The following is a 17,897-nucleotide window of genomic DNA, read 5'->3' on the forward strand; positions in this document are numbered from 1 at the left end:
CACATTATCATTCTAGCATTAGCACATTATCATTCTAGCATTAGCACATTATCATTCTAGCATTAGTTACTGCCATTGTGACCGAAAGGATTAGCTTGCTAATAAAGTCGTAAGACTTACCTTTGATAGCAAGAATGCTGATCTCGCCAAAGTAGCTTCCGTCGCTGAGAACAACAAACTGCGTGACACCGTCGTCAGCAACGACAGCTAGTTTTCCCTCCTTGATGATGTACATCTCTCTGCCAATATCACCCTTCTTACAGATGTAGTCTCCAGGACTGTAGACCTGAGGCTGTAGTTTTAGCACCAGTTCCACCAACAGACCAGCCTCGCAATCCGCAAAGATACGGACCTGCCACACCACACAGAGGAGAAGACCTCATGCTTAGACTTAAATTTCTGTTGTATTTATGAGGGGTGCTTAGGAGCGTGCAAAGACCTTCTTCAGTGTGTCCAGGTGGACGTTGATGGCGATCTCAGCTCTCAGTTTGTCAGGGAGGTATTTCAACACTTCCCTCTCATCTACTGCTTTCTTATTGGTCCACAGGAAGTCAAACCACTTGATCACTCGCTTCTCCAGGTCTTTTGTTACCTGGGTTGGAAACAGAAGTATGGGGGAAGGGTTCAAGCAGTGCTTTGATGGGCTACATTACTGGTGTACTGATCATCAGGTGCATTGATACAGTATCTGTTTTCTGGTAAGTAAGTGTCGTTTTTGTCATTAAAAAAATACAAAAAAGCGAAGCAGGTGTTATGTACAAGCTGAAGCAACTCAAATGGGATTTTCCAATTAGATTTATGTAAAAAAATATTTTATTTCAGATGCAAATACTATTAAAGAACCATTATGATAAAAATCACAGACTAACTGACCTTTCGGAAACTCATGTACTGTTTGATGGCATCAATGCGAGCCTGAAAGTCAGCTCTGGCAGCATTCATGTTGGTGATCATGGAGCCAACGTTACCGACAATGGTAGCAAAAATCAACACACCCACCTGTAGAAAAGCACAGGATATCCATAAACATCTATTTATTGTTGTTTTATATAGTATTAAATAAATAATATGAAAGCAAACGCAGATTTTTCTATTTTATAATCTCTGTATTGTATCAGTAAAGAAATATTGTCAAATTATGCCTAACATCTTACCATCTGTCTGTTTAAGCTTTCAAAACCAACCAAACCTCTTGAGGTAAATCCCTCACAACGCGTCTGCTCTCAGGCTTGGGCTTTTTTAGCCACATGCTACACCGTCATATACTAAAGCTAAAGTTAGGCCGGACCCACCAGGAAGTCTGTGACGACGAAGAAGTACTCAGAGTTCTCTACAGGTGGTGGTGTTTCTCCAATGGTGGTGAGTGTTAACGTGGACCAGTACATACTGTAGGCATACTTCCTCACCAGACGACCGAACTCTGGATCGGTCGGGTCAGGATACACAAACCTGTCAGAGCCGAAACCTGAAAGGACAGGACAGATTAATATGTTACAGCCTTTATCAGGGCTTCCTCAGGGCTTAAATCCAGATAAGGAATGAATCCAACAACCCCACCGATGGCTTTGGAAAAAGAGTAGTAAAGACAGGCATTCCAGTGGATGATGATGAGGATGTACATGACGAGGTTGGAGATACGCAGAGCGTTGGGGTAGTTTGTCCTGGTTTCTGTGCGCTGGAAGAACTCCATCATCCTGAAATGATAGGAGGTTACTCTTGTCACTGCTGAGAAGTTATTAGTTATGTTTGCAGAATAGCAGTAGTGAGGGTTAGACAGTCCAAAACCTCTGTGACATTATGTGTGTATTCAGTATCCTTAGAAAGTCATTCTTATTCATTTCATCATCAAATCTGACTTTTAGGAAAAGGATAAAATTCACATTTGTACCTTTGAGTTAAACATCACAACAACTTTTAGTTAAACTGTAAAGAAATGTTGTTCATAAATTCATGGAATTCAAAAATATCTTCCTACTTAGTCCAAAGACTGGTTAGCAGTGATTAACCCTTGTTTACCTGTTAAACCTGAAGAGTTTGTTGAGGCGGATCTCGGGGTAGGTGACACCGATGGCAAGGTAGAACACGTCAGTGGGAATCATGGACACCAGGTCCAGTCTGAACTGAAAGCTTTTCATGTACCGTTCACGTAACTTCAGCTCGTCCTTCACCAGCAAACCCTGCTCCAGGTAACCTGCAATCACATAAACAAGCATTCAAAGTTTGTACATGTTTGTACCATTATATTTGTGTGCTTACATTAACGTCTACAACAATCTGTGTGTGTGTCTTCAGACCGGTCCTAGTTCTGAAGACCATGTCACCAAGGTAGATGAGATCTGCCAGGAAGTCCAGGAGGAACCAAAAGATCAAGTAGTCAGTCTGCAACTCCTCGAAACATGCCCTGAAATGGACATGCATGTCACTCAGCACAGTAGTTACTTAAGTAACCAAGCTCTCTGGCACTGTTGGCTTTTATTTAATGGCATTGGGAACTTGTTGTTGATATTAAGCTGTTGTTCTTCTGATGCTGTGGGCACCAAAGCCTTTAGAGCACTGACACAAACACATTGTTAGTAAGGAAGTGTGGATTTCATGTTACCTGGCTATAATCAGGGTCCAGTTGTACATGACAGGGATAGTGATCACACCCAGCCAGTAGTAGTACATGTTTCCTGCAGGATCAATCACTGTGATCTCCTTGGGACTGCAAACACATAACCCATTATAATTTGTATTTGCAGTACTTCAGCCTTACACAAGCATTCATAAAATCAGTTTTTCAAGACAGAGCCAGTGTTTCTGTTTAAGAAGATCAACTAAACATACGGGGCCTCCTTGGCTTTCTCCTTCTCTTTCTCCTTCTCCTTTTCTTTTTCTTCTTTCTCTTTCTGCTTTTTCTCCTTCTTCTCTTTTTTCTCCTTTTTTTCTTTCCTAGGAGAGATAATTACAAATAAGCAGTTTTCAGTGTTCATTAAAGCTGAAATATATTGAGATTTATGTGAAAATCTATATATCTGGATATGGACTCAAATTTACTCCTTTTTCTCTTTTTTCTCTTTCCTTTCTTTCTTCTCCTTCTTCTTTTTCTTCTTCTCCTCCCTGCAGGAAAGCAGGATACATACATGTAACCGTAAAACTACACGTCTAGTTTTAGGTGAAGAGATAAGTTTATATATGCCAATACATTTTACATGTACGTGTATTTAGTCTGTGTGCGTGTCTTACTCTTCTTCATTGTTGTTGCTGTTATTGACGTTGAAGAGAAACCCCGGTCCAGCTTTTTGGGAGGCTCTGAAACAAAGAAAACGATCCGTTAACCTTCCCATCCATCAATAACCCTGAACAGTTGCCACTAACTGGTGTCATTCTTCAAGAAATTATGAAACTTTAACTTTAGACACTACAGCAGCTGCTAATGGTCTCTGAATCACGATAAAGGTCCATTAGGGTCTCTTCACGAGGCCCACGGGCACCTAAATCCTCTAAAGGACTCCAGAACCTGTTGGAAAATTTGTCTGTGAATACATTTTTGGTCCAAATGTCTTTCGGGTTACTATTTGTTGTTTGTTTGGATATAACTCTGGTAGGCCATTGGCTGGTACCCAAGCCTGATAAGTCCATGAACCTGCTGTCCTATGGCCTACACAGATTTAGCAAGAGGCCCTGAATCATTTTAAACCCATTCGAAAACCTCTTCGAGGACCCACTGAGCCACACTTGAACTACACTTCACAGGTGGCTCACAATCATCACTTTCATTACAGTTTTTGAGTTGCATTTGTATGATACTCACCTGTCCTGCGCACCGACTTCACCTGGCTCCTCGTCCATATCTTGTAGAACTATGGAGGGTGGAGTTAATCTGGAGACTTGGTGTGGGAGTAACGGTGCTACCTTGGCCATGGAGATGTTCTTCTTTTGGCTATTTTTTGTCCAGAAAGGGAGAAAAAATGAATTTTGGTGAAACCTTTGCAACACAGAATGTCATACAGTCAGGACATATCCACAGTGAGTTTAGCATGATGGCATTTTATTTGAACACTTGGATGTGTCCAACCGGGTACCACGATGTCATAAAATACTGTCTTTATGCAACATCATTACAAGTTTGCTTTCCCAGCTGTTCAGTGCTGATGTTAAAAATCTTCCTGGGCCTAAAGAAATACAAGCCTTGCAAAAACTTTAGACCTGACAATAACGTGGTCATCGGTACCCGAACTGATTAGCCTCTGGCATCCCTCTGTGATCCACATTTAGTAGGCCCGCTGCACCATGTTTGCATCACAAAGTTAGTTGTCTGACAAATTTTCTGTGACCCATAATGGTATTAAAATAATTGTATTTAAACAACACGAAATTGTCTTATTTTAGCTTATTAAACATTCTTTTCATGAATAACTACTAACGGTTAGAGCTTTACAAAGACTATGAGACTAAAGGAGACCCGGGTGGAAAGGATGTTTTTAGAAAGACGTTTCATTACCAGGCGTTGTTTGGCCCTAACTGGTCGGACCACATAGGACCTACACAGGATCCAAAGCTGGCAGCTCAATGGCATTTTTGAGGCAGTGCCAAACTGTATGAGCCATATTTTGCAATATAAGGGTAAGACAGATTTTGTTGTTGACACCTTATCATCTAAGTAGGCCATGTGTGGCTAACTAGGAGCCAAACTGGCTGCTTTATGGACCTGAACCCGGGAACATAAACTGTTTTTATTAGAGATTATTACCGGTTCTTTCTTAAGAACTGATTAGTAACGTTTTATGAAGATTCAGGTCAATAAAGACCCTTTGGTAACACGCAGGTTTTTGTGCTGTAGTGTGGGGTCACCAAGAGTTTAAACAAAAGCAACAGGTAAATTAAGAGCACACACACGTGAGTATACAACATATCCACTATCAACACAACCTACATTGTTCCCTCACGTTTCCATATTTATTGTTATCAATTCTATTGAACAAAAACGTGTATGATGTTTAAAAAATGTCTTGCATAATGTGCGGCCTTCTACCCTCAGTCCATTATCTCCTTACTCACCAGCTGATAATCCAACACCCGTGGTTATGTGGCCTAGATCCACCAGCAGCCCATCAAACTCATCTCCATGGAAACAGAGGAGTAACCTCCCATAAACGCACTCCTGTGGAAGCTGGGACCCTTTAAATCCTCACTGGTTTAGAGTCTAGAGGGAAAAAGGAGAAAAGGGACGGAGGGATGGAAGGAGTGGAGCGTTCGGAGGGTCCAGCAGACGAGTCTCCTCAGTCACCCTGACCAGGATAAAGAGATTAGAGGAGGGATGATACTGTGTGTCTTACGTACGCCTGCACTCAGACGTGGGGAATGAAACTACTACCATGTGCTTACACATGAAAATATACAACTCTACCTCGACAACTTTAATATTTGTTTCAGTGTTGAGCAAAGACGTAAAACAGCATGTAAAAGTGAAGGAGTTCAAGTTAGACAAACAGGAAGCTAGGAAAGAAGGAGAAGAAGTGAAATGTGTCACAGAAGGAGGAGTTAATCAATGAAGCGATTAGAAAGGAAAGAAACGGCTAAATGAGAAACAGAAGAATGTATAACAGCATTACAGGAAGGAGGAAATAAAGAGAAGGATGAAATATGGTGGAGGAAAAGGGGACAGAAAGAGTCTGAGGATGAGTGGTGTGAAAGTAGTGAATGCAGTAGTGAAAAGTGAGGAAGAGCAGATTAGAAAGAGCCGTGCTGGTTTTCCTCTGATCCTCCTGAGTCAGCAGTGTAGCCTTAATAACACACAGCAGCCTTTAACGGGCAGCTCTGATTGGCTTATTGGGAATTAGTCCATGTGTGTGTGTGTGTGTGTGCAGCACTGTTACCTTTACTGTCAGCACACAAAAACTATAATTCATGTGTGACTGAAGTACCATCGGCTCTGCAGGGCTGAATCTTCATCCCTTTATATCGCACTAGGAAAATGAACACATGTGTGACATAATCTCCACCACAGTCTTCAGTAACAGGCTTCTTGAAGCTTTTCTTTGGATGTTGGCAGCCTTTCTTTATCATGATGATCCCACACTGTTGAGTGGAGGCCAATCCTATGATAGTGTTTTCTATCCATGCTTTCACTGCACTGGCTGTGCGTTTGGGATCACTGCTGAAAAACGAAGCTGTTGCCAAGCAGGCTCTTTCCAGATGGTATTAGATGGTGGATGGTGGGATATCTCAGCCTCTTCTCCCCGATTCCCTTCCTGAAGAACGGCTTCTTCTTCCTCTGAGACCATTTCTGGCCTCAGCGAGCACCTCTGCAGTTTTAGGCAGTTATTTTAATTCCACTTTAACCGCTTATGCACCAGTCGCCTCAGATTCATTGAAGACATTGACATTAACACTTTGACGTTGAAGAAAATCTTTGGAGTCTTGCTCAAAATTTGAGAGCTGATAATAGGACCATGTTTATAAATGTGTGGATCCTGTGTCTGTGACTCCCCCCTCATCTGCTGCCCTCTGCTGGATGCTTCTGTAACTGCTCTACTTTGAACCAATGAATGATTTGTGATCAGTGAGTAAAGCAGCTGAGAATTCAGCTCGGATGCTGTGACAGGTTGAAACCACTGCAACAAGTCCTCTTTGATGTTCCACGATCAGCTGGATGTGGTGTTACTGCAAAGGTGAAGCACAGCAGCTCAGTATTCAAGTGTCAGACCACGAAAAGACACAGATCCACTGCCCTGCAGACCTTTTATAGATTTTTGAAAGTTTAACCTGACATTTAAACTGTTTTTAACAACAACCCCACAGTTACTGATTTATTGTGTTTTACATTATCTGACATTTCTGATTAGTGAACTTCTTCCACTGTTTTGGCTGCCGTTCAGTAAATATGTACACCAGTCCTTCACACTGTTGAACAGGTCCCATCAGTAATGATGACAAAGGATGCTGTCGGTGTGTGTGATGCTTTCATGTGTGTGTGATTTCACTGTGATGAAGCCAGTTTATTGTGGCTATTTCACATTGAGCTGTGATACGGGCTGTCCAGAAATACTCACACCATTAGAAAAACACAAAAAACCACTTGAGCTATGGTGCAAGAAAAGAGGAAAAAGAGGCTTTTTTCCCCTGATCTAGTGGTTTTCTCAAACTTTTAAAAAAGATTTTCAATCCTGTTGAATAATTTTGTCCTATTTTCTTCTGTTTTTTGGATACAAAATAACAATCGTATATTTGAATGTCTGTTTGGACGAAATGTCCCCAAGCATGAATAAAAGACTTCAGAATTTATTTTTCACTTCTGAGAGAAACTTTCTAACCTTTCTGTTTCAGGTCATCTTTTTGTAAAACTCTTTATAAACTTACCTAAAACGTATTGAACAAAACTGCGATCTCAGCCAGACGAAGAGTTCAGTAGAACCACGTTATTCCTAAAATAAGTTGTATTACCGCGGCTCTAATTCTCCGCCCTTCCATTAAAAGTCTTTAATCTTCAGTTTCTTAAATGAGTCACGTGGTACGACCAACTCGCGAGGCCATTAACGTAGCTAAATTCGTCATCGACACAAACTTCCACGCGCGCTCCGAAGCCTCACAGCCCCGCGGAAGGATACACTATCCATCGAGTTCAGCGGAGCATCCTCGCGCTGAGCCGCAGGTAAGTTCAGCGCCCCGGCCCCCCCGTCACACACACACACGTCAGACTCAGCTCAGGCGGGAAACGTGTTCTTTTATTTCTCTGGTGGAAGAAAAGAAACCTGTCGCGTTACATAGTGCCGCGTTTGTAAGGAAAAAGCGCTCCGGGGGGAGAAAATTGTCATGCTAACATACTTGTGGGGACCAACAGTCACTAACGGGGACAACGTGTCTGTCCGCACGAGTTTGAAGTTATTTTTGAGGCTCAAAATGTGGTTTTACTGGCAGGGTTACAGTTAGCATTATGTGAATGAGATGTCCTCACTAAGATATGAAAACGAGTGTGTGTGTGCGCGCGCGTGGGCCGCTGTAACCTCTGACCCTTAAAGGAGCGGGAACATTAGCTGGTGTTTTTTAGAAGCTGGCTGCAGTTAACTGCTTACAGGCTGTGGTTTCCCTAACAAAGCTACAAGTTCACTGAGTCACCGGCTGATGCGTTCCAGATTAAATGACCTGTGGGTGTTTAAAATCACAGTGAACAGCTACAAGTACAAAGGGTTTTTACCTGCTGCCTGTATCATGACATACCAGGTGAATTAGACTGCTGTCAGCTATCCAGTGACTTCTGAGCCTCTGACAATGAGAGACGCCTCATGTCACAGTTTAAGTAAACGCCTTAAATAAAAGTTGTAACTTTGCACTTCAGTCACATGTTAACGTTTCATCTAAACGATGTACAAAACCCAAAAATGGTGTCACTGTCCAAGAACTGTAGGAATAAATAATCCCGTGTCTCGTCTTTTATTTCGCAGCTCACAGGTGGAGGTGACATACCTGAGGAGGAGAGGAAGGTTGGCGGAGGTCAGGACCACTGAGGGAACAGAAGCAGCAGGATGGCTTCACCCGAAAAGGTGCCTAGAAATAATTGCTGTAAATAAAAAAAGGAGCATTTTCTAAGTTAAGCACGGCAGCGTACGAAAAGAAACCACATGACGAAGCGCTGCTGCTTGCTGAGCCTGAGAGAAGCGAGACAAAATCTAGACTTGGAGTTTGAAGAATTAGTGGCTTCATGATTTGTATTTTCACATGAAATAAATAACAGAACAGCTTTTCTCAGTGGAGCGTGCTCTGGACCTGAGACTTGTTTGTAGGGCTGGACGATGGAGAGTTTGTAACATATACTGATTAGCAATGAATCAGGAGTATCACTCGACTTTTATCTGGGAAACTTTCTGTAATGTCTCCGATAACTGACTAATAACACACTAATCAAACAACATTGCACTCAGTACTCTTACCAGGCAAAATAGCCAACACCATTTTCAGTGTGCCTGCAGGGAAAGAGTTTAAAACCAGGATAAATAAAGATTAGAACAAATTAAATAATAACACTAATGGCAGTTTAAGTCGTGTAACGTTAGCCTGTGAATCATTCAAGCATAAAATAAGGACGTAATACAGGGATGTTCCATAAACATCATTTGTTTTCATTTCTTTAGTCAAATCTATGAAAAATGCCAGAGAAACAGTTTGACAGCATAAAATATATTTTGCGCCAACAATGTGAATTCCAAACAGCAGTTAGCTGAAGGGTGTCATTTTGGACACGAGTGTTTCTGGGAATAATAAAACATAGATGACTTGTTTTGACAGCATTTCATTTGGATATTTACTGATCTGAAAGTATATATGATCAAGCACAGCCGAGCATTTTAGATGTTTAGTAGAAAGCTTTTACTTCAGCAGCATCAGGTTTCCATTGTTTTCTTCAGTTTTTGTTCTACTGCTGAATATTTTTTAGGTTATCTGCTATAAAAAGTCAGGGAAAATCTCCTTCATGTTTTTCTGTTTTATCCTCAGTTACTTTGACACAAAGACATCTGCTGTGATGCTCACACCTCTGATGAAGTCTCACAGTGTCAGTACTGATAAATGATCAGAACTATAATACTTCTGACTGTCTGATTTTAAAATTGAACCGAATCGCATCGGGACCTTGTGAACCTGAATTGAATGGATTATAGAAATCAGTAACGATTCTCACCCAACAGAAGTGGATGTAGCTCTGGGTAAGGATGAAAAGATCACTTTTTCGTTAAGTTAAGGCCTGATCTGTCTGAAATTCATAGCCAGTGCTCTGACACGGAGCCATTAAGCTTTGAACGCTGAAAAAGCACTGCGTATCCAAAAACAAAATTATATGTCGTGATAAATGCACTGCCCAAGTGTCCCCTCTCCTCACTGCCTTTCAGCGGCAGGTAGCAGCAAACAGGTCGTCAGAGGAGGCCGAGATGATGATTAAGTTTAACATTGCCAAAGCACTTTAAGCTCGAGCACTTTTTCAGTAACTTATCTTTCTTGTAGATCTGTGCTCCAAATAAAGAACTTTGTGTTCACAAGATTGTTAGTTAATCATCATTACAAAAGATTGAAAAAGCATGCTGTGAAGTTTAAGGTTTGTTAGGCCGTGTTTTGAGTTTTGTTTAAAAAAGAATGACTTCATATAGGGAAAAATATATATCACATATGCAGGACACCTTAAACTAGTTTTTTAATTAAGCAGCAAGGCAGAACAAAATCAGGGCTGTATCAAGACACGAGGACTAAACCCCAATTCAACCAAAAAACATATTTGTTAACTTTAAGAGTAAAGAGAGAAACTATCTGTATTTCTTAATTGCAAATGGCACCAAATTGTATTCAAAACTGAGCCACACTTATGGAGCTCCACAGTTCTTTTCCTGGTGTTTTGGTTGACATCTCTTGATTTTCCCATGTCACAGAAACAGGCTCTGTGTTTTGCCTTATATGCATCCACAGCTGTGCCACCAATTTACTCACATGGACTCTACTAACCTATCAGAAGCTTCTTCAGCTCAGAATGGAATCGTCTGGAGTTTTCTTATTAATTAACAATAAACTTAGTGTATATGTACTCCTAAATTTGATGAAAGTGATAAAATAGACAGCTCTGTCTCTCTTTATTCTGACATTTAACTAATTCAAAAGATATTTCAATATTTATTTATCCAAAACAAAACAAGTTTACTCTAAATTGATGTTGTACAGTAAAAAAATGTTCTTGTGTTTTCCATAAAGTGTATGTAAATATCTGGTTTCAACTGTGAATATACTGCTGTGTATTGAAATTCCTCTTGTTTTGCATAGAAATATACTGAACAACATACAAAGCATAATATATAAAATAACATCTACCTGAGTTTTTTCTTTGAAAGAAGCTCCTTATGTCCATTCTTGTATATCAGTGCATTACTGAAACCGATTTATTTAGCCGTGGAGGGAAACAACTGAAAATATGAAATAAACACACATGTAAGCTAAGACTCTAAAGAAACAGCATTGTTGTTGTTCGGCTTTTCATTTCGCCATTTGTTGATTCACTTGAAGAGCAAGTAACGTAATATGGGTCAAGTGATCAGTTTGATATCAATCTCAGGGCTCTAGACTAACTTTTGACATGGGCGCACTGGTACGCCTAACTTTAAAAATTTAGGCGTACCGGCACAAAAGTTAGGCGCACTCAAATTTTTCAACCGCATCGCTTAACACCGCAGTTTTACATGTGCACTTTCTTTGGGGGGGAAGTCCATACAGACAATATTCATTTCTAAATTATTAACTAACAATCTTGTGCTTAAAGTGCTTTGTCAATATTGTAGAAAATGTTAAACTTAATCATCATCTCGGCTCCTCTGACGACCTGTTAACCATTATGATAAAAATCACAGACTAACTGACCTTTCGGAAACTCATGTACTGTTTGATGGCATCAATGCGAGCCTGAAAGTCAGCTCTGGCAGCATTCATGTTGGTGATCATGGAGCCAACGTTACCGACAATGGTAGCAAAGATCAACACACCCACCTGTAGAAAAGCACAGGATATCCATAAACATCTATTTATTGTTGTTTTATATAGTATTAAATAAATAATATGAAAGCAAACGCAGATTTTTCTATTTTATAATCTCTGTATTGTATCAGTAAACAAATATTGTCAAATTATGCCTAACATCTTACCATCTGTCTGTTTAAGCTTTCAAAACCAACCAAACCTCTTGAGGTAAATCCCTCACAACGCGTCTGCTCTCAGGCTTGGGCTTTTTTAGCCACATGCTACACCGTCATATACTAAAGCTAAAGTTAGGCCGGACCCACCAGAAAGTCTGTGACGACGAAGAAGTACTCAGAGTTCTCTACAGGTGGTGGTGTTTCTCCAATGGTGGTGAGTGTTAACGTGGACCAGTACATACTGTAGGCATACTTCCTCACCAGACGACCGAACTCTGGATCGGTCGGGTCAGGGTACACAAACCTGTCAGAACCGAAACCTGAAAGGACAGGACAGATTAATATGTTACAGCCTTTATCAGGGCTTCCTCGGGGCTTAAATCCAGATAAGGAATGAATCCAACAACCCCACCGATGGCTTTGGAAAAAGAGTAGTAAAGACAGGCATTCCAGTGGATGATGATGAGGATGTACATGACGAGGTTGGAGATACGCAGAGCGTTGGGGTAGTTTGTCCTGGTTTCTGTGCGCTGGAAGAACTCCATCATCCTGAAATGATAGGAGGTTACTCTTGTCACTGCTGAGAAGTTATTAGTTATGTTTGCAGAATAGCAGTAGTGAGGGTTAGACAGTCCAAAACCTCTGTGACATTATGTGTGTATTCAGTATCCTTAGAAAATCAGTCTTATTCATTTTATCATCAAATCTCTGACTTTTAGGAAAAGGATAAAATTCACATTTGTACCTTTGAGTTAAACATCACAACAACTTTTAGTTAAACTGTAAAGAAATGTTGTTCATAAATTCATGGAATTCAAAAATATCTTCCTACTTAGTCCAAAGACTGGTTAGCAGTGATTAACCCTTGTTTACCTGTTAAACCTGAAGAGCTTGTTGAGGCGGATCTCGGGGTAGGTGACGCCGATGGCAAGGTAGAACACGTCAGTGGGAATCATGGACACCAGGTCCAGTCTGAACTGAAAGCTTTTCATGTACCGTTCACGTAACTTCAGCTCGTCCTTCACCAGCAAACCCTGCTCCAGGTAACCTGCAATCACATAAACAAGCATTCAAAGTTTGTACATGTTTGTACCATTATATTTGTGTGCTTACATTAACGTCTACAACAATCTGTGTGTGTGTCTTCAGACCGGTCCTAGTTCTGAAGACCATGTCACCAAGGTAGATGAGATCTGCCAGGAAGTCCAGGAGGAACCAAAAGATCAAGTAGTCAGTCTGCAACTCCTCGAAACATGCCCTGAAATGGACATGCATGTCACTCAGCACAGTAGTTACTTAAGTAACCAAGCTCTCTGGCACTGTTGGCTTTTATTTAATGGCATTGGGAACTTGTTGTTGATATTAAGCTGTTGTTCTTCTGATGCTGTGGGCACCAAAGCCTTTAGAGCACTGACACAAACACATTGTTAGTAAGGAAGTGTGGATTTCATGTTACCTGGCTATAATCAGGGTCCAGTTGTACATGACAGGGATAGTGATCACACCCAGCCAGTAGTAGTACATGTTTCCTGCAGGATCAATCACTGTGATCTCCTTGGGACTGCAAACACATAACCCATTATAATTTGTATTTGCAGTACTTCAGCCTTACACAAGCATTCATAAAATCAGTTTTTCAAGACAGAGCCAGTGTTTCTGTTTAAGAAGATCAACTAAACATACGGGGCCTCCTTGGCTTTCTCCTTCTCTTTCTCCTTCTCCTTTTCTTTTTCTTCTTTCTCTTTCTGCTTTTTCTCCTTCTTCTCTTTTTTCTCCTTTTTTTCTTTCCTAGGAGAGATAATTACAAATAAGCAGTTTTCAGTGTTCATTAAAGCTGAAATATATTGAGATTTATGTGAAAATCTATATATCTGGATATGGACTCAAATTTACTCCTTTTTCTCTTTTTTCTCTTTCCTTTCTTTCTTCTCCTTCTTCTTTTTCTTCTTCTCCTCCCTGCAGGAAAGCAGGATACATACATGTAACCGTAAAACTACACGTCTAGTTTTAGGTGAAGAGATAAGTTTATATATGCCAATACATTTTACATGTACGTGTATTTAGTCTGTGTGCGTGTCTTACTCTTCTTCATTGTTGTTGCTGTTATTGACGTTGAAGAGAAACCCCGGTCCAGCTTTTTGGGAGGCTCTGAAACAAAGAAAACGATCCGTTAACCTTCCCATCCATCAATAACCCTGAACAGTTGCCACTAACTGGTGTCATTCTTCAAGAAATTATGAAACTTTAACTTTAGACACTGCAGCAGCTGCTAATGGTCTCTGAATCACGATAAAGGTCCATTAGGGTCTCTTCACGAGGCCCACGGGCACCTAAATCCTCTAAAGGACTCCAGAACCTGTTGGAAAATTTGTCTGTGAATACATTTTTGGTCCAAATGTCTTTCGGGTTACTATTTGTTGTTTGTTTGGATATAACTCTGGTAGGCCATTGGCTGGTACCCAAGCCTGATAAGTCCATGAACCTGCTGTCCTATGGCCTACACAGATTTAGCAAGAGGCCCTGAATCATTTTAAACCCATTCGAAAACCTCTTCGAGGACCCACTGAGCCACACTTGAACTACACTTCACAGGTGGCTCACAATCATCACTTTCATTACAGTTTTTGAGTTGCATTTGTATGATACTCACCTGTCCTGCGCACCGACTTCACCTGGCTCCTCGTCCATATCTTGTAGAACTATGGAGGGTGGAGTTAATCTGGAGACTTGGTGTGGGAGTAACGGTGCTACCTTGGCCATGGAGATGTTCTTCTTTTGGCTATTTTTTGTCCAGAAAGGGAGAAAAAATGAATTTTGGTGAAACCTTTGCAACACAGAATGTCATACAGTCAGGACATATCCACAGTGAGTTTAGCATGATGGCATTTTATTTGAACACTTGGATGTGTCCAACCGGGTACCACGATGTCATAAAATACTGTCTTTATGCAACATCATTACAAGTTTGCTTTCCCAGCTGTTCAGTGCTGATGTTAAAAATCTTCCTGGGCCTAAAGAAAGACAAGCCTTGCAAAAACTTTAGACCTGACAATAACGTGGTCATTGGTACCCGAACTGATTAGCCTCTGGCATCCCTCTGTGATCCACATTTAGTAGGCCCGCTGCACCATGTTTGCAGCACAAAGTTAGTTGTCTGACAAATTTTCTGTGACCCAAAATGGTATTAAAATAATTGTATTTAAACAACACGAAATTGTCTTATTTTAGCTTATTAAACATTCTTTTCATGAATAACTACTAACAGTTAGAGCTTTACAAAGACTATGAGACTAAAGGAGACCCGGGTGGAAAGGATGTTTTTAGAAAGACGTTTCATTACCAGGCGTTGTTTGGCCCTAACTGGTCGGACCACATAGGACCTACACAGGATCCAAAGCTGGCAGCTCAATGGCATTTTTGAGGCAGTGCCAACACCTGTATGAGCCATATTTTGCAATATAAGGGTAAGACAGATTTTGTTGTTGACACCTTATCATCTAAGTAGGCCATGTGTGGCTAACTAGGAGCCAAACTGGCTGCTTTATGGACCTGAACCCGGGAACATAAACTGTTTTTATTAGAGATTATTACCGGTTCTTTCTTAAGAACTGATTAGTAACGTTTTATGAAGATTCAGGTCAATAAAGACCCTTTGGTAACACGCAGGTTTTTGTGCTGTAGTGTGGGGTCACCAAGAGTTTAAACAAAAGCAACAGGTAAATTAAGAGCACACACACGTGAATATACAACATATCCACTATCAACACAACCTACATTGTTCCCTCACGTTTCCATATTTATTGTTATCAATTCTATTGAACGAAAACGTGTATGATGTTTAAAAAATGTCTTGCATAATGTGCGGCCTTCTACCCTCAGTCCATTATCTCCTTACTCACCAGCTGATAATCCAACACCCGTGGTTATGTGGCCTAGATCCACCAGCAGCCCATCAAACTCATCTCCATGGAAACAGAGGAGTAACCTCCCATAAACGCACTCCTGTGGAAGCTGGGACCCTTTAAATCCTCACTGGTTTAGAGTCTAGAGGGAAAAAGGAGAAAAGGGACGGAGGGATGGAAGGACTGGAGCGTTCGGAGGGTCCAGCAGACGAGTCTCCTCAGTCACCCTGACCAGGATAAAGAGATTAGAGGAGGGATGATACTGTGTGTCTTACGTACGCCTGCACTCAGACGTGGGGAATGAAACTACTACCATGTGCTTACACATGAAAATATACAACTCTACCTCGACAACTTTAATATTTGTTTCAGTGTTGAGCAAAGACGTAAAACAGCATGTAAAAGTGAAGGAGTTCAAGTTAGACAAACAGGAAGCTAGGAAAGAAGGAGAAGAAGTGAAATGTGTCACAGAAGGAGGAGTTAATCAATGAAGCGATTAGAAAGGAAAGAAACGGCTAAATGAGAAACAGAAGAATGTATAACAGCATTACAGGAAGGAGGAAATAAAGAGAAGGATGAAATATGGTGGAGGAAAAGGGGACAGAAAGAGTCTGAGGATGAGTGGTGTGAAAGTAGTGAATGCAGTAGTGAAAAGTGAGGAAGAGCAGATTAGAAAGAGCCGTGCTGGTTTTCCTCTGATCCTCCTGAGTCAGCAGTGTAGCCTTAATAACACACAGCAGCCTTTAACGGGCAGCTCTGATTGGCTTATTGGGAATTAGTCCATGTGTGTGTGTGTGTGTGTGCAGCACTGTTACCTTTACTGTCAGCACACAAAAACTATAATTCATGTGTGACTGAAGTACCATCGGCTCTGCAGGGCTGAATCTTCATCCCTTTATATCGCACTAGGAAAATGAACACATGTGTGACATAATCTCCACCACAGTCTTCAGTAACAGGCTTCTTGAAGCTTTTCTTTGGATGTTGGCAGCCTTTCTTTATCATGATGATCCCACACTGTTGAGTGGAGGCCAATCCTATGATAGTGTTTTCTATCCATGCTTTCACTGCACTGGCTGTGCGTTTGGGATCACTGCTGAAAAACGAAGCTGTTGCCAAGCAGGCTCTTTCCAGATGGTATTAGATGGTGGATTGTGGGATATCTCAGCCTCTTCTCCCCGATTCCCTTCCTGAAGAACGGCTTCTTCTTCCTCTGAGACCATTTCTGGCCTCAGCGAGCACCTCTGCAGTTTTAGGCAGTTATTTTAATTCCACTTTAACCGCTTATGCACCAGTCGCCTCAGATTCATTGAAGACATTGACATTAACACTTTGACGTTGAAGAAAATCTTTGGAGTCTTGCTCAAAATTTGAGAGCTGATAATAGGACCATGTTTATAAATGTGTGGATCCTGTGTCTGTGACTCCCCCCTCATCTGCTGCCCTCTGCTGGATGCTTCTGTAACTGCTCTACTTTGAACCAATGAGTGATTTGTGATCAGTGAGTAAAGCAGCTGAGAATTCAGCTCGGATGCTGTGACAGGTTGAAACCACTGCAACAAGTCCTCTTTGATGTTCCACGATCAGCTGGATGTGGTGTTACTGCAAAGGTGAAGCACAGCAGCTCAGTATTCAAGTGTCAGACCACGAAAAGACACAGATCCACTGCCCTGCAGACCTTTTATAGATTTTTGAAAGTTTAACCTGACATTTAAACTGTTTTTAACAACAACCCCACAGTTACTGATTTATTGTGTTTTACATTATCTGACATTTCTGATTAGTGAACTTCTTCCACTGTTTTGGCTGCCGTTCAGTAAATATGTACACCAGTCCTTCACACTGTTGAACAGGTCCCATCAGTAATGATGACAAAGGATGCTGTCGGTGTGTGTGATGCTTTCATGTGTGTGTGATTTCACTGTGATGAAGCCAGTTTATTGTGGCTATTTCACATTGAGCTGTGATACGGGGCTGTCAGAAATACTCACACCATTAGAAAAACACAAAACCACTGAGCTATGGTGGCAAGAAAAGAGGAAGAAGAGGCTTTTTTCCCCTGATCTAGTGGTTTTCTCAAACTTTTAAAAAAGATTTTCAATCCTGTTGAATAATTTTGTCCTATTTTCTTCTGTTTTTTGGATACAAAATAACAATCGTATATTTGAATGTCTGTTTGGACGAAATGTCCCCAAGCATGAATAAAAGACTTCAGAATTTATTTTTCACTTCTGAGAGAAACTTTCTAACCTTTCTGTTTCAGGTCATCTTTTTGTAAAACTCTTTATAAACTTACCTAAAACGTATTGAACAAAACTGCGATCTCAGCCAGACGAAGAGTTCAGTAGAACCA

General features: G+C 41.0%; 2 protein-coding genes across 2 annotated transcripts in view; both read right to left on the reverse strand.

Annotated features, from left to right (window-relative positions):
• Positions 1–5,352, reverse strand: part of cnga1b (cyclic nucleotide gated channel subunit alpha 1b) — a 7,353-nt gene extending 2,001 nt beyond the window's left edge. Inside the window, exons 1-12 of the mRNA XM_042216096.1 lie at positions 5,041–5,352; positions 3,794–3,922; positions 3,226–3,291; positions 2,827–3,099; positions 2,600–2,704; positions 2,295–2,401; positions 2,017–2,191; positions 1,558–1,694; positions 1,293–1,465; positions 874–999; positions 440–592; positions 121–352 (exon numbers count right to left, since the gene is read on the reverse strand). Coding sequence (XP_042072030.1) covers positions 121–352; positions 440–592; positions 874–999; positions 1,293–1,465; positions 1,558–1,694; positions 2,017–2,191; positions 2,295–2,401; positions 2,600–2,704; positions 2,827–2,972 — 1,354 coding nt within the window. The 5' untranslated portion in view covers positions 2,973–3,099; positions 3,226–3,291; positions 3,794–3,922; positions 5,041–5,352. The remainder of the gene's footprint in view (positions 1–120; positions 353–439; positions 593–873; positions 1,000–1,292; positions 1,466–1,557; positions 1,695–2,016; positions 2,192–2,294; positions 2,402–2,599; positions 2,705–2,826; positions 3,100–3,225; positions 3,292–3,793; positions 3,923–5,040) is intronic.
• A 6,009-nt stretch (positions 5,353–11,361) lies between these two features.
• LOC121811840 (cGMP-gated cation channel alpha-1-like) lies at positions 11,362–15,884 on the reverse strand (the record flags this gene model as incomplete). The annotated part of the gene is given in 10 exon segments (XM_042216098.1): positions 11,362–11,496; positions 11,790–11,962; positions 12,055–12,191; positions 12,516–12,690; positions 12,794–12,900; positions 13,099–13,203; positions 13,326–13,598; positions 13,725–13,790; positions 14,293–14,421; positions 15,542–15,884. Coding segments are annotated over 7 exon segments (978 nt in total).
• Between the last annotated feature and the right edge of the window lie 2,013 nt (positions 15,885–17,897).

This window comes from Haplochromis burtoni, unplaced genomic scaffold, assembly GCF_018398535.1.
Source record: "Haplochromis burtoni strain Fernald_Lab_line unplaced genomic scaffold, NCSU_Asbu1 Contig_921, whole genome shotgun sequence".
Classification (NCBI taxonomy): domain Eukaryota; kingdom Metazoa; phylum Chordata; class Actinopteri; order Cichliformes; family Cichlidae; genus Haplochromis; species Haplochromis burtoni.